The sequence below is a fragment of the Jatropha curcas genome, chromosome 10, assembly GCF_041381405.1.
Source record: "Jatropha curcas cultivar XTBG-Jc1 chromosome 10, XTBG_Jcur_1.0, whole genome shotgun sequence".
Classification (NCBI taxonomy): domain Eukaryota; kingdom Viridiplantae; phylum Streptophyta; class Magnoliopsida; order Malpighiales; family Euphorbiaceae; genus Jatropha; species Jatropha curcas.
Window position 1 is genome coordinate 2,260,904 of NC_143160.1, and position 20,480 is coordinate 2,281,383.

The 20,480-nt window shown below is 32.9% G+C and overlaps 6 protein-coding genes across 6 annotated transcripts; 4 read left to right on the top strand and 2 right to left on the bottom strand.

Moving 5' to 3' along the window:
* Nucleotides 1–668: 668 nt before the first annotated feature.
* ACYB-2 (Cytochrome b561/ferric reductase transmembrane protein family) lies at nt 669–3,672 on the top strand. The gene is made up of 4 exons (XM_089715792.1): nt 669–922; nt 2,604–2,652; nt 2,769–2,968; nt 3,153–3,672. Exons 1-4 carry the CDS (start codon nt 779–781, stop codon nt 3,453–3,455), a joined length of 696 nt encoding a protein of 231 aa, XP_089571918.1. The 5' UTR covers nt 669–778; the 3' UTR covers nt 3,456–3,672.
* A 2,413-nt stretch (nt 3,673–6,085) lies between these two features.
* On the top strand, nt 6,086–8,092 carry LOC105648474 (remorin). The gene is made up of 5 exons (XM_012234875.4): nt 6,086–6,455; nt 7,035–7,085; nt 7,198–7,285; nt 7,397–7,478; nt 7,676–8,092. The coding sequence occupies exons 1-5, from the start codon at nt 6,260–6,262 to the stop codon at nt 7,868–7,870; spliced, it is 612 nt and encodes a 203-aa protein (XP_012090265.1). The 5' UTR covers nt 6,086–6,259; the 3' UTR covers nt 7,871–8,092.
* Nucleotides 8,093–8,554: 462 nt separating this feature from the next.
* On the bottom strand, nt 8,555–10,806 carry LOC105648476 (transcription factor MYB17). Its single transcript, XM_012234877.4, has 4 exons — nt 10,662–10,806; nt 10,114–10,271; nt 9,512–9,641; nt 8,555–9,226 (listed from the first exon to the last, which is right to left on the bottom strand). Exons 2-4 carry the CDS (start codon nt 10,244–10,246, stop codon nt 8,569–8,571), a joined length of 921 nt encoding a protein of 306 aa, XP_012090267.1. The 5' UTR covers nt 10,247–10,271; nt 10,662–10,806; the 3' UTR covers nt 8,555–8,568.
* Nucleotides 10,807–11,693: 887 nt separating this feature from the next.
* On the top strand, nt 11,694–13,308 carry LOC105648847 (SNARE-like superfamily protein). The gene is made up of 5 exons (XM_012235347.4): nt 11,694–12,107; nt 12,272–12,441; nt 12,647–12,790; nt 12,901–12,971; nt 13,094–13,308. The coding sequence occupies exons 1-5, from the start codon at nt 11,914–11,916 to the stop codon at nt 13,202–13,204; spliced, it is 690 nt and encodes a 229-aa protein (XP_012090737.1). The 5' UTR covers nt 11,694–11,913; the 3' UTR covers nt 13,205–13,308.
* A 699-nt stretch (nt 13,309–14,007) lies between these two features.
* Nucleotides 14,008–15,565, bottom strand: MYB19 (myb domain protein 19). The gene is made up of 3 exons (XM_020685067.2): nt 15,424–15,565; nt 14,681–14,810; nt 14,008–14,572 (listed from the first exon to the last, which is right to left on the bottom strand). The coding sequence occupies exons 1-3, from the start codon at nt 15,563–15,565 to the stop codon at nt 14,008–14,010; spliced, it is 837 nt and encodes a 278-aa protein (XP_020540726.1).
* A 2,803-nt stretch (nt 15,566–18,368) lies between these two features.
* On the top strand, nt 18,369–20,404 carry LOC105648477 (pentatricopeptide repeat-containing protein At3g29230). The gene has a single exon (XM_012234878.4). It carries the CDS (start codon nt 18,672–18,674, stop codon nt 20,334–20,336), a length of 1,665 nt encoding a protein of 554 aa, XP_012090268.1. The 5' UTR covers nt 18,369–18,671; the 3' UTR covers nt 20,337–20,404.
* Nucleotides 20,405–20,480: the final 76 nt, after the last annotated feature.

Genomic DNA, 20,480 nt, shown 5'->3' on the forward strand with positions numbered 1-20,480 from the left:
CTGTAGGCTTCGAGTAATTTCTAAAATAATTTATCTTCTATTATCATGATATATTTAAAATAAGTTTTCCTGAAATATTTACTAAGTATATGATATCCTAATTAATAAAAAAAGTTATTTGTTGAGATTAATTTCATTATTTTATACAATAAAAAATTACTTTGTCCCATAAAAATATATTTACTTTTCTATTCACTTATCTAAATTGCATTCTTATTTATTTTTCTAAAAGAATATAATCCTTTTAATTTTCTACTGTACCCTTATTTAGTATGAATCTTTATCAATAGTAATTATATTATTATTATTATTATTATTAAATTTTGAAATAGGTATTTAATCAAAATATAAAATTTTTTCATATTTCAGTTTAATTAGGAAAAATTATAAGAATATTAAAAAAATTATGATTTAACTATAAATTAAGAGTTAAATTAAATATATTTTTTACGGGACAAAAAATAAACTGAATCCATAAAAGAACTCGCATGAGGATGTAGGGGAGACACGAAGCCTAGCTGTGCTACGCCCTTCGCACCTAACAGACCAAAGCTCATCTAATCACTCAAATCCACGTGTCGTCAATCTAAGAATTGAGGAAACATTCATCCAACGGTGAACATGGGATGGAATAACTGGTAATACAAACAAGATAGACTTGACCAACGAGACAGATCAAACTGTCGTTCTCCCTATCTATTCGCCCCTCTTATATGCTCTTTTTGCAGCTTCTGGTCTTTGGTTTCCACTTTCCAGATTAAGCAGACGAGGAGGAATAATGGCTTTGGAGGTGAAAGCACTACCGTTCACGTTTGTTACACACGCGCTTGCAGTTGCAGGTGCAATTTTGGTATTGGTTTGGTGCATATATTTCAGGGGCGGCCTAGCTTGGGAAGCTTCTAACAAAAGTCTCATCTTCAATGTAAGTGTCTCTGTTGTTCTTCTTAATTTGGTCTGTGCTATCTATCCGTTTTGCGTTTTCAGGTAAATTAATCCTGTTTTCCCGATCCTCATCTATCTCCTCCTAATTTCTTGTGGTACTCATTCATGACAGTCGTTTTGTTTGTTTCTGAGGCCACTCAATTCATGCTTATCAGAATCAAAGGTTCTCGTTTGATTGTGTCATTGTAGTTACCGCCGTTTCTATCAGCTTGTCGTTTTACTTTTACAATTACCAAACAATTATTATTATTATTATTATTATTATTAGGTTTTAATATTCTCTTTGAAGCTATGGCTAATGAAAGAGAGAATGTTGACTTGCAATTTGCCATTATCAGAAGTTAAAGGATTTGGAATTTTTTATGATATCCTTTGTCTTATAGAATTAGATGCTGCATTGACTCTTTTTAAGACACTCAAACAGCTCACAATAGTCGTCTTTAGTTGATGTTTTAATTTGTAACAACTTTTATTTTCATTTTTATTTTTATTTTTTTTTTAAAAAGCTAGGAGGTTGTAGATTGGATTCTTGATAATTTTGTATGCTATGGAAGCTTCATTCTGATTTGTGGGTGTAATGACTTGGTAAATATTGCTTTTTTTAATCAAGGGGTTAGCTAGAGTAAAATCAGGTAAGACTAATCATAAATTTTGCTCTTAGCACTTGTCCCATTTGTACCAACTACCCTTCTCATTCATACCAGAAAACTCTCTACAACAACCAATTGTCATCCATGCTGAATTTTAGTTTTATTAGCTAATTTTCAACTCACGTCCTCACCAACTCTTCAATTTTTTTTTTTCAATAGATAATAATATATAACGATTACATTATTAAACAATATAACTAATAATTATTATTTTAACTGTTCAAAATAATAATAATAATAATAATACCTGCCCATACTTAACAACATAGGTGAAAAAATCTTTACAACTTTAACTTTTATCTAATTTTACCACTAGCACAACAAAGACTAACCGTAATAAAACAAATAACTAAATAAAAAGACAATAGGTGGAAAATATAGCTAGCTAATTTTAAAATCAAAATTGAATTTATCCTTTTAATGTATGTAGTCAATATTACAAACTAAATACATTTTTCACCTATTTTCTTTTCTCCGATGTTCAACGAGGTGGAGATGCTTATCTTGTTTTTTTGGACTTTTTTTGAGCAATCACGAGGTTTATGACTAATCAGTATTCAATGATGTGGCGATGAATAGAAGATAAAAAAAAAGCCTTTTTTTTTTTTTTTTTGTTATTTTTTGTGGTTAATATGCCAAGATTTGTCTCTTGTCATTGGCCAGTTGCAAAGTAAACCAGTTGCAAAGTAAAGTGATAATAATTCACTTTATTTTCCACGTCTTTAAACACCTATTTCTTTCTTCTTAAAAAATAAAAATTTCAAATATCAAATCGGAAACAAATTTTACAAGAAAAGGTAAAATCAAACACCAAAAATTTGTATTATTATCTTTATTCTGAACAAAATATTATAATTTTTAAGTCAAATTCTATTTCTAATTTGTGCAATTACGATGTCTATTTCTAATTTTTTTTTTTTTTTTTTTTATGAAGATTAAATGTTCTCAATTCAAATTATATTGATATATTCGGCATCTGGATCTAAATATTTCCTGTTACGTATGCAACAGATTCATCCTGTTCTGATGCTAATTGGCTTAATCATCATAGGAGGAGAAGGTAATCATCTGATGCTTTTTATTAGTTACAAATTATGTAATGAAATTTAATGATTTTTTTTTTTTTTTTTTTTAGCTAACTAACTTTATTTTCCTCTGTGAAAATACAAAGTGCAGCCATTATAAGTTATAAATCTCTTCCTTTCAAGAAACAAGAGAAGAAACTGATACATCTGGTTCTCCACGCCGTTGCCCTAATACTGGGTATTATTGGCATCTACACTGCTTTCAAATTTCACAATGAGAGTAGCATTGCCAACCTTTACAGTTTGCATTCTTGGCTTGGGATCACAATCATTTCCCTTTATGGCATTCAGGTAAGTAATTCATTCTCACTAATTAATTATAACTTCTTCATCTAATTAATTTTTCATGATAGGTTACATGAGTTCATAATGTTCTACTCGTACTATTTAGTAAACATCTTTAACATGATTAAGAGCTCAAACCCTAAAAAGGAACTTTTTGACCTAAAAAATGAATATATTAATTTCTTGGCAGTGGATATATGGGTTCATTATATTCTTCTACCCTGGAGGATCGACTGGACTTAGAAGCGAATCTCTACCATGGCATGTGGTTTTTGGGGTGTTGGTGTATATATTAGCAGTTGCAAATGCAGCAATCGGTTTCTTGGAGAAGCTGACATTCCTTGAGAGCTCCGGACTTGCTAAATATGGATCGGAGGCTTTGCTTGTCAACTTCACTGCTGTGCTCACAATATTTTATGGGGCCTTTGTCATTTTCACAGTTCTTGGTCAGGGTCCGCCCGCGGAAGAGGATCATAGCTACACGGCTATATAATGTGTATTTTAGTAGAAACATAACTAGGATCGATGTCTATTAATCCTTAATTAGCATTTGTAGCTAGATCTATTAAAATGGCTGTTTCTGATTAATTAAAATCATGTATATCATATGTTGTACTTCATCATATGGACTTCATTTTATCATGCGAATGACTGTATTTATTTTATTCAAATAGCGAGTTTTTAATAAATAAATTAGTCTTCCTAAGAAATTTTAAATGATTCTTATATCATTTATACTTTCTTTTCTATTTTTTTTTAAGAAAAATATCAGAGCTTTTATTAATGAAAAACGGAATGAGTTACAATGAATTAAAGCCTATACTATACTCACTCAGAACTGAGTTCCAAATACAAAATCCAGGGTGAGACAAAGCGGCCTCCCTAAGAGTGTATTGGCAGACGACCTATTAACTTGTCTCCAAAAGAACATGTTCAGTTTATTTTTGGTGCAAAACTATTTTCTATTATCAATACAAAGATAATTTAATTTTTATCATTTTCACTTTATTTTTGGTACGTCTTTTTTTTTTATCGGAAAAATTATTATGCGTTGCTACTTGCTAAAATGAAACAAAAACAAAAATAAAAACCAAAAAGTTGCGGAATGAGGACACCCCCAGATGCCCGGCCTGTTGGAAATCACGCAGGCCTCGCGGCCCGTATGATTTGCTTTGCGCGAATAGAAACGTAACTGGAAGAAGGTATGGTTGCGGAGGCGACAGGTAAGCAGTCGGAGGGCCACGTGGTTAAGGACGCGTCATCAATCGTCACAGAAGCTATAAGTATCAACAGACCCCACAACGTGGCAGCAGATGGTTGATTGTTGTTTAGCCTCATTCCTACAGTCAGCCAAGCCAACGTCGTTATCGGTCCCCACCATGAACCCAATTACTTCCGGCTACCAAGCATGGTTTACCTTTACCACCGTATGCTTGTTTTTCATTTAAAGAAAATTTATCCATCCATTAATCATCACTGTAAGGACATTTTTCACTAATACAGGGGAACAAATAAAAAATTTGAAATATTATTACAAATTTTTATAAGAAAACAATTTAATTAATCATATATAGGTTTCCTTTCCCTTATCTTTGCTGTATTATTTATGATTGAAACAAGTGAATTAGATTGAATAAGTTTGAAGTTGTGTGGTGACACCTACACATTACAATAAACGTCCATATCAATCAAGATTAATTCAAGGTTAGACATGGCAAACAAGCTTTGGGCCACCTCATATCCACTGCGATACGCAATCCTACATCGTTTTATTGGTTCAATTTTTAAAGCTAAATGCCTAAATCACAAATAATCTTTAATATATATATATATATATATATATATATATATATATATATTAATATAAAACGTGAAAATTGTTACGTATTATACTAATATCACTTTGTCCTAAAATATTAAAAAAAAAACAACAGCTTGGTATTCTTAAAGTTGCAATAAAAGGCCTTCAATATTAAGCAGTTGCTTATCCAATAATTAATGTAAATAGTTTTCAATTAATCAAATCAATTTAACTGTTGGATTAATATTTTAAGTATATCCCGTTACGTTATTAGAATATAATTACAGTAGTTACTTAGAAATGAAAAGAAAATCGTGGGTTGGAATTATAGACTATTATTGGTAATATATATATATAATTTATATATTTATATTTCATTGGTCCCACATTGCTTTTTTGGGCAAACAACTCCCTGGCTTGCATAGCTATTAATCTAATCAAATTGTAGGCGGTCCACTAGCATATAATTTGCTTCAAGATCATAGATATTATTCAAGAAAAAAAAAAGAGGTTGCATTTTATTTCATCCGTAATAAAGCATTAATGAAGAGTGGCTGCTATAAATTATGAAAAGAAATTATTATCATATCCGAAAAAGGTATGAAATACTTATGAAAATTAAAAAAAAAGAAACAAATTATTTTATTAAATTTTGATTGCTAGTAGGAAATTTGATATTTAGCTATAAAAAAGTATCAAATTCAAATCTCGCTGATGTAATATTTTTTCATAATAGTACAAAAATGTTAAAATTTTTTATAAAAACAAATGAAGAGATTTATATTCCAAAATTAAACATATGTTTTTATTTTTTGAGAAACATTATTTTGCCATTTAGAACAGACAGGCATTATTTATTTTATTATTGTTTGTGTATTGGTAGGGACAGAAGTATAATTAAGAAATAAAAAAAAGGACTCAATAGCGAAAAAGATGATCAGCCACTTTTCAATGGGGCCCACAAAAGAATCCGTTACCACCATTTAATATGAAAGAATATATATAAATTAAATGGCGGAATCTTTTTAGACAAGGAAGGTAAGCGACGTCGTTTTGAAGGGGAAGACGAATACGTACAATTATGAATCTAGTAAACGATGTCGCTTTGCGGAGCCAGGTAGTTTCCTTAGAAAGGCAATCAATGATTATATATTCCGTTACTAATTACAAATTCTCCAACAAGATTTTTGATTTTTTAAACTGAAAAAAGGAATTATTACGTTGAACAGAGCAGAGAGAGAATCCGAGTGTCACTCTCTGCCAACGCAAGGTAGAAGATACATAGCCAAGCACAAAGGACCTACCAAACCAGTCCAGCTCATTGTTTAAAGATACAGTTACCCACTTTCAACTATAATATCTCAACCAACACAACCTCTCTCTCTCTCTCTCTACTATCACAATTCACTTATTATCTTCTTTGCAATTAAATTCTCTTTTTGCCTTTTTCCTAACTTTCCTCGATCAGTTCCTAAATTGGATAAGCAGGTACTGATATGGCTGAAGAAGAGTCCAAGAAGCTGGAAACTGAAACTCCCTCTCCTCCGGCTCCAGCTCCTGCTCCTGCTTCTGCTCCTGCTCCGGTAACCGAACCTGTTGAACCTCCAAAAGATGTGGCTGAGGAGAAATCCATAATTCCACCACCTTCGGAAGAGAAGACCGAGGAGTCCAAGGAGCTTGTTCCTGTTGAAAGTAAACTACTTGATTTCTCTTTTTCTTTTTACTTGCTTTCTTCTTCTTTAGCTGATTAGCTTTAGCTCTAATTTCTCTTTGGTTGATGAGTAACTTTTTTTTTTACAAAAAGAAAAAGTATTCTTTTTGACAGTTTCAATTGAGAGAGTTGGTTTTGTGTTAGCTTTCTATATCTCTTTCATTTTTTATTTGTTGTTTGAATTGGTTTTTACTATTGTCTTTTATGTATTGCTATTTTGTAAGGATCTATTCGTTTCAGCTAAACTATCATTAGATGACTCTCTGTGGAATCTTTAAACAAAATTATGTGCCCTTCTCTTAAAAGTTTTGTTTTTTGAATAAATATATTTGTTAATGTCTTCACTTAGCTGCAGAGAAAATAAATTTCTCCAATTTTCATTCATATGAAAAAACTAAGGAATCAGGAAAGGATAATTGCAAAAATTGCTATTACAGTCCAAGTAAATAAGCAAAACAAATAACAACTTTTTTGATTAATTTTCTAGAACTGTTTTTTTTTGTTCCAAATTGTGCAGATTGCCATTATTTTATTTATTTATTTATTTTTGATTATGGCAGAGACTCCTGAACCTGCTGAGACTAAAAGTTCTGAGGGTTCTGTGAATCGAGGTATTGCTAGACCTTAAGATTTATACTAAGTCTCTCTCTCTCTCTCTCTTTAAATGTCTGTTTATGTTATATTTTATCAACATTAAAGTAATTAACTTCTTGTTTTGTATAGATGCTGTGCTTGCAAGGGTTGAAACACAGAAGAGGCTGTCACTTATTAGAGCATGGGAAGAGAGTGAAAAGAGCAAAGCAGAGAACAAGTAAATATTTCTCTAATCTTCAGTGATTGTTATTCTTTCAAGCAAACTTGATATTCAGTTTTGATGAAGATCTTTTATCATGTGACTAAGTTTTCTAAATGTAATAAACAGAGCTCACAAAAAACTATCTGCCATTGTGTCGTGGGAGAACAGCAAGAAAGCATTAGTAGAGGCTGAGCTGAAGCAAATTGAGGTAACAAGTTGCACCTTCTACAACTTTCTATCAAATCTCAAAATGTTTCTATCAACTTCTACATTTTGCATGTCAATTTACCTGTTCCATCAAGTTCTCTGCGCCTGCTTTTTTGTTTCAACTTGGTAATCAACAAATTGAAACCACCGACTTTGCACAATTTGATTCCTACCTGATGAATATTTGCATATGAGCAGGAAAAACTGGAGAAGCAGAAGGCAGAATATGCAGAGAAAATGAAAAATAAAATAGCACTAATTCACAAGGCAGCAGAAGAGAAAAGGGCAATAATTGAAGCTAAACGTGGAGAAGATCTTTTGAAGGCAGAAGAGACAGCTGCGAAGTGCCGTGCTACGGGAACTGCTCCAAAGAAGCTCCTTGGATGTTTTTAGTCTAAAAGCCTCAGGCTTGAATAACAGTGTATTATTTGTGTATTTATGATGCGTTTATTTGTTAATTTAGTTGTGTGTTTGTTCATAGGAGAAGTTGGCAAATATGCAATTGCCGTGTTCTCATGTTCATGTCTCTCTGTATATACCATTTGAAATATTGTTTGGAAGCTTCACATGTTACATTTGTAAGAAGTGCGTAAAAACAGACTGTTATTCTTGCAAGTTGTATTTTCATCCTCTTATGACTGCGGAAGACAGGTTTTCTGCAGCTACTCTCCTGCTGATATAGCAAAATATCTTAGCTATGTGGCTAATTATACTGCGGTGGACCAATGGAAAGATACTAAATTGACATAAATCATAACAAAACTATATAGCTCAATGAGTACTTATATATAGGAACCATCTTTGAGCAGTTACACTATAACTCATACTGAGACCTAAATAACTTGTCTGCTTCTATCTTATGTATGTTTAACTCGATTTCAGAGAAGGCAGCAAAGAAAAAAGCATGGAATCCAGTAACCAGTAACATTACTGGGTTATCTTTGTCGCCTTGTATTTTCTCAGAAATCAAGCAGGGCAGTGACAAAGAAAATAACGAACTAGCTTGATTGTGTCATAAGTCAAAAGACTCGGAAGAAGAAGGGGCAACCAAAAATTACCATCTGGAAGCAGAAAGTATTAGGAAAAAAGTTTCAGTCACATTTAAGATTAAGGAAGCTGGAAAAATGTTCAGTCTGTCCTTCCAAGAATTCCATATCATTAATACATGGAACATCCAACAACAGCTTCAAGGCTGTATCCGAAGAATCAGTAAATTGGCTAGAGCTTATAGAATCTGAAGCAGTCATTATATCTGCATTTAGTTTGCTGTTATCTTCTTGTTCACGAGCAGTGTCATTGGAGGTACTTATTTTGATGGGTGTCATTTGAAGTTTACTGCCATTGTCAACTGAACCAGACCCAAGTTTCGTTGATGAACATGTCTGTGAGATAGGACTTTCACATGCTCCCCCAACTTTCCCTTTGATACTGCGAAATGATTCCCCGACTTCAGAATTCCATAACTGGAGAAAGTAATCACGTTCCATCTTAACAGATGATGACGGGTTAAGCAACAGTGTTTCCATTGATAGACGGGCCTCGGCCTCAACCCTCGCGCTCTCCCACTGCACCATGTGCCGAGTTGATGCAGACTCACATTTTATAGCGATAGGCTCTGAAGACGACCAAGATTGATGAATCTGCAACTTTTGAGCTGTAGAATAAAGGCGCTTCTTTAGATGTGTATTCCAGAAGTTCTTAATCTCATTATCTGTTCTTCCTGGTAATTGACCAGCTATGGCAGCCCACCTGAGAGTTTTTAATATTCAATAATTCAATATTAGATTATTAATGTTTTGAGAAAAGAAATAAAAAGAAAAATCTACCCAAATATTAATAGGATTTTGCACTATAAAAACCAGGAAGCAATATCTACAGGCAAGTTAGTGTCTTTAACCCAAGAACATTAAAGAACGTAAACGTTGAGGACAATCGTATCCTCTTCAAATAATAGAATGCACACAAAATTCGAAATATTGCAAAATTCTTTCATATATAAACAATGGATAAGAAATATGAAGAACAGGGGATTACTTGTTACCAAGCATGCCATGAAGTCGAATAATAGTATCTTCTTCTTCAGGAGAAAAGGGACCTCTTTTAATGTCAGGGCGAAGATAGTTTGTCCATCGAAGCCGACAGCTCTTTCCACATCGGAGAAGCCCTAATCACAGGCCACGGCTAATGTTTAAATTCAAACACTTGCAGAAATTACAGTATCAAACTTGTTGTGACCCCTTGGATATTGATAGATAACTAGTGATTTTACTGCTAACTATTGAATAAGATAATTTTACGCAAGTGCTAAACAATACTGCAAAGATTAGAAAAGGACACACAGGTTGAAGATGTTCTGAAATAAGATAATTGAAAGAGACAAATTTATACTGTCATGAGGCACATGTAAAAGCACCCTTCCAGATAGTAAAGTGTAACAGCACAGTTTCTGTCACATTGAAGAACGAACAAGGGGCAAAAAATCCAAGCTTTGCTCTGTTGTTGCATTTTTACTATCCAAAAACCTTTTTAAAAAATTTATAAGCAACCATTTCTCCTTCTGTTCAATTCTGTAAAATGATTCGATTGATGCTACTAACGAAGAGAAAGGGAGAAAGAAAGGGAAAAATAAGAGAGACCTGCATTCTTGGGGAGAGAACGCCAACTGCCATGGCCATGTTTTTGGATATACTGAATCAAGATTCTGTCTTCTTCAGGGCTCCAAGCCCCTTTCTTCACTCCATCTTTATCGCAACAAGGAGTTCGTCCCATCTTCGTCTTCTTCACTTGCTATTATCTTCGGTGCATAATCAGTCATAAACAATAACCATTAAAATTTAAAAAAAAAAAAAAAAAAGAAAAAAAAAAGACAGAGAGAGAACTCTTAGTTATTATGACTCAGAGATAGTATTAATAAGCTAGAGCTTTTCATAAGAGACCAGAGAATCAGTTGAGGGGATCACTCTTCTGAATCTGAACGAGAGTTTAATGCTATCCATTTTATTTCCATGAAACAACCCATTTTTCATTTGTACCATTCTAGACCCACAAAGACGCTAATACAAAAGGGGCACCAAGCTGTCGTTTTGGAGAAGCGACAGAGATACTGATACAAAACGAAGTTAATATTGACAGAATTGCAGCAATGGGAATTAGGCAAAAATAAGTGGGTATAGCAAATACATACCTTTGGTTTGGTGTTGTTCATCAAAGACAGAGATGACAGACTCTCAAAAAATAAAAAATATTTTACAGAATAAGCCTTTTGGTTTGGTCAATGCTCTTTCTATGATCCTCGGAAACGCAAGAAGCAACAAGCAGCTGACTGATAGGATGACGTTTTGTTGCACGGAAATTTGGTGCTATCGAAATTCTATTGACACGAGTGAATGAAACGTGAGTGAGGCGAGGATGTTGGTGTCTTGGGTCTCAAGTCGTCATTCTGCATGTATCACAGTGTCAATCTCTTCAATTCAATGAGTTCTGATACTTCCTTTGTCGGCTACCTTTGCACGAGGCCCTATAATCCCATTATTATTATTTTCACCATTAGATCCGAAAGCCAACAGGACTTCCACTGCGTCAGGCTCGACTACTGGGTTGATAACAGGGCGAATTTTTCCCATGGGTTAATGTTAATTTTCATATTTAAAACGTCAAATTGGAGATTTTAATTAAAGAAAAAGGAGTTGTAACCGGTCCATCTCAACCGGCCCATCACTTAATATATCAATATTAATTCAAATAAGATTTTATCATATTTTAATAGCTTTCATTAACAATTCAGCTCGACTTATTTATTATTATATATAATCAATACTTTACAATTTAAAATTATATTTAAATTTAAATGCATTGTTAAAGCTTGAATAGATATGCATTATTTAGAAAATTTAATTTTTTTTAATCCGTATAAAAATTTTAAATTTTGAGATTAGGGAGTACTTAATTTTACAATGGTGAATGTTTTTTATTACTATAAATTATAGAGGTGCACAGCTTACAATAACAATTAATGTTTTTTACTATTATCCGGTGTTAGTGCAACGTAGCCCAGGTGGATGGGCAACAGGGCAAGCCCAGAAATGAGGCCTAGTCGATAGACACCATCGATTAATGAATTTACTTCATTTCTGTACAGCACCGCTTTTAATAAATTGATTCAGCGTCCCATAAATGAATTGGCCAGCCCACAATCCAACTCTGATGTGATGAGCTTGCTTGAAATGGACTTTTTTTCTTCTCCATTGGGCGATGCAAGAAGTGCTCTGCGCACTGCAATTTGAGAGTTGAAGAAGAAATGAATATCTTCCTCTGCTTCTTTTGCAAAACCAAGGAATAACTTCAGCTACAAGATCCTCTTTTTCCCCTATATATATTAAGGACCGATTGAGCCCTTAACACATCAAACTAGCTAGGCTTCAGATCCATCTATTGGAATGGTTAAGCTAACAATTGTTGGAAGGGTGAGTGATGGGTTGCCTCTTGCACAAGGGCCCATGCATTTTCATAATAAAGAGAATGATAACTTGTTAATGGTTAAGCAACAAGCAGAATTCATACTCCAAGAAATCTCCAGAGGAGCCTTAGCACCCACCGAGATGACAATTCGCGTAGATCATCACTCCTTCAAGTATCCTTTTTTCTCTCTCTAAATCTTTTCTTTTGAAATTATTACCTTTGTGTCTGATATATTTAGTCTTTAAAGGGGCAGAATTAAAAAGAAAAGTTTAAGAGGGGCTGAAGTTAATTTAGTTAATGTGATTCATATTTTTTTTTATGACAAATTTCATCAAGCTATTTGGTCGCTAATGGAGTCTGCTTCATCACATTATGCGATTCTTCGTATCCAAGAAAGTTAGCTTTCCATTTCTTGCAAGATTTGCAAATGGAGTTTGACAAACTTGATACTGATAATAATACCTTCCTACACAAAATTACAAGACCTTACACTTTTCTCAAATTTGGTAATTAATCTCTATTATATTACTACATAATACCCAAGTTGGAGACTCATTAATTACCTAATTATATATGTTTAATCATTTATATATGCCCACATATTATATAGGAGCACAAACATCCAAACATGAGTTAATCTCTTCCTGGATTATTATTTTATGAGAATAGAAAAAGAAAAAAAAAGTACAGAATTTAGTTAACTTGTTGCAGATGGGGTTATTGGGAATATAAGGAAGCGATATGTGGATACAAGAACACAGGCTAATCTGTCAAAGCTTAATGCAAATCGACAAAAAGATGTAGATATTGTTACTCAACACATTTCTGAAATCCTTGAAAGAAAACGAAATTCAGGTAGACATTATTAATTAATTAATTAATCTCCACGAGTCATGATATATAATTAAAATTAATGCTTTTTTTTTTTCGAGGGAAATGCTTATTAATTATTATCTTCTCTATAGAAATGTCAGAAAGAAAATTAATGACTCCTCATCAAACTGCCTCTTCTATTTGGGGTTCCCCACTCCTTGAGGTATACTTCGATTACTATAATGTGCAAATTAATTTCTTTTTATTTTTTGGCTCTTATTTGTTGAATTTTCTTGGCAATGAAATATATAAACCCTAATTTTTTAATTGTAATTGTCTGTGCAGGCGATTGCACTGAAATGGATGCCCATTACAATTGTTGTTGTTGTTGTCACTGTTGTTCTGGTGTGGGCAAGGTTGATGCTTACAGAAGACTTCATCATTTCAAGCTCATGAAACAGCTTAAAACTGTAATTTTTAATTAGGAAATGCTTCTATATATATATATATATATGTATCCTTGATGTTAAGGAAGTCATTTAGATAGCTTTCATTGTTTAGTTTCTTTAAGCAATCAATAAAATTATTAATTAGCATTCCTAAAAAATTATGCTATTAACTAATAAGTTGGGCATTTTCTGGCAGTTCTTCATTTAATTATCCCATTAACAATCCATGTAGTAATAATAATACAAAAAGTCATAAATCAACTCAAAATTAATAAATCCCAGTGTTAGGTAGACAGAAGTGGACTCCTCCATTACAGCCATACACCAGGCAAACTGGTATCTGGTATTAAATATATTATGTGCTTTGCAATTTTTTTTTTTTTTTTATATCGGAGTGGTGAGTACTGACTAGCGGACAGACGTAGTTTCTACTCTCTACCTCGGGTCCATGCAAATGCCACTTCACATGAAATTTTTATTAGAAAGTCAATAGAATTAGAGCCTTTAAAAATAAAATCCCAATCCAAACAGTTAAAATGAAAAATTAAACATAAAAAAGTTAAAACAAAAGATCATGAGAAATTCCTGAATATTAATTCTTTATTTTTCAAGCAAATAATTACTGAGGGTACTGTCTCCAAATGTAACTATTCGATGGAAGAACAATCATTAATTATACTGTTACAACATGGTAAGTTAACTAAAATTCCACAAATAGAGCCAAACTAATAATTATTTAAAGTACAATTAGAAATTATTCTTCCTTTAAGTTTCTATAACTAATAGAGTAATTACTTTCCCTCTGCCTGCTTATATATACATGAAATCATTGTTCAAATTGAACTCTGAAATGAAAATCTCATCACCAGACCCATCGCTAATTATCGAATTACGATACTCATCAGAATTATTATTCAATAAATAATCTTGCATGAAACTATCCTGTAATATTAAGCTTGGATTATTATGATCAAAGGCAGTAGTGCCCTTCGAAATGGAAACCATCGACTGATAATCCCCTAAACTCGGAAAGCTGTCAAGTGAAAGCCATTCTGCGAACATAAGCTTAGGGATGGAGTTAATCCTGTTATTATAGTTAACTTGCTTATTGTCAGGAGAGTCGAACGAGTATGGAACTGATTGATCAGTAGATAATATTGATTCATAACTTGGAGTTTGCATTGAAGACGAAGGTTCCTGCATGTTATTACTATTATTATCATTAGTATAGTATGATGAGCTTGTTTTTTGTGCATTTGGCAGCTCCTCCAATATTCCCTCAGCTTTTATCACCTTTTTCTTCAAATGAGAATGCCAATAGTTTTTTATTTCATTATCTGTTCTTCCAGGCAAATGCTGTGCTATTTGAGACCACCTAATACATAATTTTAACAAATTAAAATAAATAAATATATATTTATAACATAATTGTCTAATGAAGTTGTTACATAATTAAAATAAATAAATGCAGGAGCTAGCTTACTTGTTGCCTAACAGGCGATGGAGGGTGAGGATTGTCTCCTCCTCTTGTAAGGAAAACATCCCTCTTTTTAATCCTGGTCTTAAGTAATTAATCCACCTTAATCTGCAGCTCTTCCCATTCCTTTGCAACCCTGCAAGTGCAACCACATTTAGTTAATTATAGTACCACTCTTAGGAAAATTTATAAAAAAAAAAACCAACAAAAGTCAACCATCAGATAGGGTAGTTTAGTCATTAATTATTTCCCTATGACAAAAATAAAAAATAAAACATGAAGCCCATATGAACATTGCAGCAGGCATGGACAAAATAAAAATTAAGTAATGAGACATTTCATAAGGTTAGATACTAAATAAATATCAGAGTCAAAAATCATAAGAACATATAATATTGGACTATAAAATTAAACAACACTGACACATCTATATATTATTAAATTTAAAATTATTGTGAAAGTAAAAGGAGGCTTTGTCAAGGTTAGTTAATTAACTAAACTAATGAAAATAATTATTGGTTGATTTCCAAGAACACATATATGCGGAAAATGCCCAGTTGTGCAATGCTGTCTGATATATAAATACAATTTATACGTGAGCAAATAAATATTGAAAACGCCAGATTTTATCTGCATTAATTATTTTTAGTTCTTGATCAGAATGACAGAATTTTTGTTACATTATCGATCTAAATAGATTTTACACAATTAATGAATTAGGGTTAGAGAAGACATGTAATCAAACTAACCCGCGTTAATGGGGACGGAGCTCCAACAGCCATGTCCATGTTTGAGGATGTAGTTTGTGAGCCTTTGGTCTTCTTCAGGTGACCATAAGCCTTTCTTGTGCTTTGGCTTTGTCTTTGGTTTGTCTGAAGACTTGCACCCCATTTTAGCCTCACAAATTACGAAGCTTATCAATCAGAAGCTATGACAATTGTTTTTTAGAGAGAGAGAGAGTGTGTTTTTGTTTTGATGGGTGCTATGAACAGCCGACACTAAAGGCTTTCATATATAAAGCAAAGCTTAGTTAAAAGTCTACCATATTAAAGTATAGAAAACAAGAATTGTAAAGCATAATTGTTAGAAAATTCTTCCTTCTAATTGTCATTGTTAATTAATACTTGAAGAGAAGTTCCAACAGTTGGTAGCTCTAAAAAAAAAAGTAATATTTTCTCCATTCCACCAAGGTTTTTTTTTATTTTAGAAAATTCTGGTTTTCTTTACCTAACACCATTCAATTCTCTCTTCCTTAAATGAAAAACCTAATCAATTCCAAAGCTTTCCTTGAAAAAGTAAGAAATAAAATGCATATATAGACATATCTTCACAATTTCTTTTTTTATAATTATTCAAAAAAAAATAAAAAAAAAAAACAAGAGAAATCTTTAAAATGAATAGTAAAAAAAAAAAAAGTCTTTTAAATATAAAAAGATGATGATGTTTTCTCGGGAAAAAGGTTATAAAATGACTAATAAAAAATGTAATCCAGTTCTTCCAAACTAAGCTAAAAATTCGGAAGAGCTTGTAAAAGTTACAGCACAAATTGCTGGTGAGGAGGACCCTCTTACGTAAATATAATGACTATATGCATATGGTATGACAGTAAAAGATACCATTATTAATAGCAAACACTAATTAATCTCACCTTTATCAATCATCACAACTTATGATATTCAGATTTTTTTTTTTTTTTTTTTTTTTTTTGAGAAAATGAGATAAGTTATTAATTAGGATGCTGTAAAATGTAAAACACCAAAAAGAAAATATATGTGAAACAAGAGAGAACGAAACATAAAAATCCAAAAGCGTGTCATAAAAATTAATTAATGGTTTATCTTAGAAACAAGATAATGATATTAATTAACAAGTGTGTTAAGATGGACAATATATATGAAATGATTCACTAATCATTGTTAATTATTGGCCCAGTCGAAGCTTCTTATTAAAAAATTATGCACTACCATTTGTCACCTAAACACCTATACATGCAGGTGTTGCTGTTGTACAAACAAAGAGAGGACTGAATTCTTTTCTGCAAGAGGTAGAAGTTTTTGATTATTTACAAATGTTTTGTTTACCCAACCATTTAAAAATAACTCTGAATCTCAATTAATAAATTTTGAGAGCTCTGAATGTAATTCCTTTTCTTGTTCTCATATATAGGATAAGATTTAGTATTGCAGCTCGTTGCAGAATACATTGAAAGTTAAAAAATTTCAATTTGTTTGTTCCCAATATTTTAAACCAGCAAGCTACTTGATCTTATAAATAGATTTAAAGCTTGGACTTTCATTCTGCCTCCAGCAAAAATTATTCTTCATTTGATAGGTACAGCTATTTCTTCTATTCAAAACCTTTTGCAGTGCTCCCTTTCCAGAGAACAAGAATCATACAACAACTTTAAGTGAATAGACATTTATTCTTATTATTTCTTTTTTTGCATAAAAGCTACCAAATAATTTAATTTAATACGAAGAATTAAAATTAAGAATAATGTAAAAAGATAAAAAAATTGCGTGACAAGCCGTCTGCTCAATAGGGTGGTGATATGTGTTGGAAGATTACTTGATATTTGGTTTTGCTTACTTAGTCTAGTGACAGTGACACTACAGATTATGTCATCGATTGTATTAATAGTTTAATTAAAACTTAATTTTTCATTAAGAAATCACTAAATAAATAATATATTGTATTAATTAAGCATGGTAAACTCAACTTTATAAAACAAGCATGTTGTGTTACGTTAGATTGATGATGCAATTAAGTTAACTGATTTTAAATTATTCCTATTGTCTCTCATTGTCTTTTATAAATAATATATTGCATAGGATGCTTTGGTTCGGTTCTACCACATTTTTTTAATTCTGCAAATGTTGATATTAAATTGAATATATTCAATGTAAATGAAGAGCCAGCCACGATCACACCTACACAAGTCAAATACAAAAATTTTCGAATGTCAATGGCTATTTTATAAACCTACCATCATTATCGTCTGTCTGAATAGTAATTAAAAAAATTCCAATTCTCCATGTGGTGGCATCCAATGCCATATACGATAGATTATTCTTATTATTATTATCACAACAAAATTAGGTATTTACGTATAGAGTACATCGTATTCTTTCGTATGTAATTTAGACAAAAAAAGGTACCTCAAACCTTTTTGCCGGCACGACAGCGAGGGATTCAATGGCATGGTGTTGTCATTAACTCATTATTGAGTTGACAATTATAAAAACAATGCTTCATTAAGAACATGTTAGTCATGACTTCTGTTTGTTTCCGAAAGATCCCTCTGGATTGGATACTGTCAAATTTCTTAATGCCGTCTCTATTTCAGTTCCTTAGGTGAGATCGATAGTAATGTTATTAGCTAGCTAATTTTAAAAAAAAAAAATGCGGGTTCATGGTTACGATGATATGATTTACTCTGATTCTGATATGATTCTTTTCTTTTTTTTTTTAGTCAGTTAATAATAATTTAATTTTATATTGATATTTTCGCAATAATTTGAAATTTATTAATGCAAGCAATCAATTTTTGTTCTTTTAATCTAAGATTCAGTAGATATATTTTTTACCCCACTTCAAGGCTAGTTAAAGGTTTTTGGTACATGAAGAAGGAAAGAAAAGAAGAGCTGGTTTCTTCAAGCAGCGCCGTTTTCTTGACTGGTTTCGTTGGACAAAGTCCTTTTTCGTTATGTGCGAAAACGGCCAGCCCTCTCGTGACGCACTCAAAACCATTGTCGTTTGAAGCATATTATGTCGCTTGTATTAAACACGGAACTTTGTTGATATTAAAATAAATATGCGAGATCGAGCCGTTTTGTCCCTAACGGTCGTTCGTCAAATTCCAGTTTGATGCCCGCCTAGGAACTCCTTTTTTCTTTGTTTTTTTGGTCCACTTTGATTCTCGGTAGATAGATGACTTGCTGTCTTGCTCCTCGTCAAAGGAAATTTGCCATCTCCCGCCTTCACCGGTATTCTACACATGCCTTGTACTTTACGACTGAAAATATCAAATATATTGCCAAAATGCACATTCCAACATCTGAAACAAATTCACGCCCTCATCATTGCAGCTTCTCTCGCTCGCAACATACAAATCATCTCAAGATTTCTTCGTCGAAGCACCGAATTTGGTTCCATGGATTATTCAACTCTTATATTCTCCCAAATGGGTAATGATTTCGACACAGAAATCTTGCTCTGGAATGCCATGATTCGAGGGTACGCATTCAATGGTCCTTCTGAGAAATGTCTATTAATGTTCGATGAAATGCCTCAAAAAGAGCTTAAACCGGATAACTACACGTACCCATATGTGTTAAACTCCTGTTCTGAACTGAGGAATTATAGAAAAGGAAAGAGAGTTCATTGCCAGATTATAAAGTCTGGATATGAGTCAAACTCTGCAGTTGCCCATTCCCTTTTCAACATGTACATAAAAATGCCGTCTTCTTTGGACTTTGGTTGGGTCGGTAGTTGCAGGTTAAATGATACCCGCAAGATTTTCGACGATATGTCTATGAGACCAATAGAAGTGTGGAACAGAATGATAGCCGAGTATGTGAGTTTCGGTGATGTCAGGTCCGCGAGACAGTTGTTTGAGGTTATGCCAGAAAGGGATGCTGTTTCTTGGAATTCTATAATTTCGGGTTATGTTAAAGTAGGAGAAATAGAAAATGCAACAGAATTGTTCGACTGGATGCCGGATAAAAATGTTATTTCATGGACTTCGATGATCAGCGCCTATGCTGATAGAGGCGATCTCGAAGCAGCAAGAAAATTCTTTGAGAAAATGCCATGCAGGAATGTGGTTTCTTGGAATTCGATGATTTCAAGTTATACCAAACATGGGAAATTTGTAGAAGCATTGAATCTTTTTGTTCAGATGGAATCTATAGGTGTTATTCCAGATGGGTACACCTTTGTTTCTGTTTTGTCAGCATGTTCAAGTTTAGGTGATTTAGAGTATGGGAGATACGTGCACTATTTAATTGGTGATTTCTCTCAATTGGAAGTTATGGTAGGGACTGCACTCGTAGAAATGTATGCACGTTGTGGAGATGTGGATAGAAGTTTTGCAGTTTTTATCAAGGTAGCAAATAAGGATGTTTTTTGTTGGAATGTTGTGATAAAATCTTTAGCTATCAATGGAAGAACTGAAGATGCCATCAAAGTTTTCTTTTTAATGCAAAAGACTGGATTGAAGCCAAATGACTTCACATTTACTAGTGCTTTATTTGCTTGTAGCCACGGAGGATTGATAGAAGAAGGTCGTAGAATCTTCTATAGTATGGAGAAAGAGTTTAAGATTTGTCCCAAGGTTGAACATTTTGGTTGTGTAATTGACTTGCTTAGCCGGAATGGCCAACTTGAAGAAGCATGGCTTCTAGTGAACAATATGCCATTTAAACCCGACATTGCTATATGGGGAGCTTTACTTGGAGGTTGCAGGATGAGAAATGAATTGAAATTAGCAGAAAAGGTGATACAGAGAGCTATTGAATTGGAAGCAAATGAATCAGGAGTTTATGTGCTCTTGTCAAATATCTATGCCTCAGTGGGGCAATGGCAAGAGGCTCTATGTGCCCGAGGAAACATGGAAGAAAAGAAGATAATGAAAGAGGCAGGGAGTAGTATCATTTTCTAGGATACTTTTTTGTATGACTTCAAAATTCAGAATTCAACAAATAATATCTTGGAAAATAAAAGATGTAATGGCATCATTCCCAGGAAAATGCAGCTCCTTTTTGGTATCCTATATGTAATTTCTTCCTATAGCTTCAATCAGGAT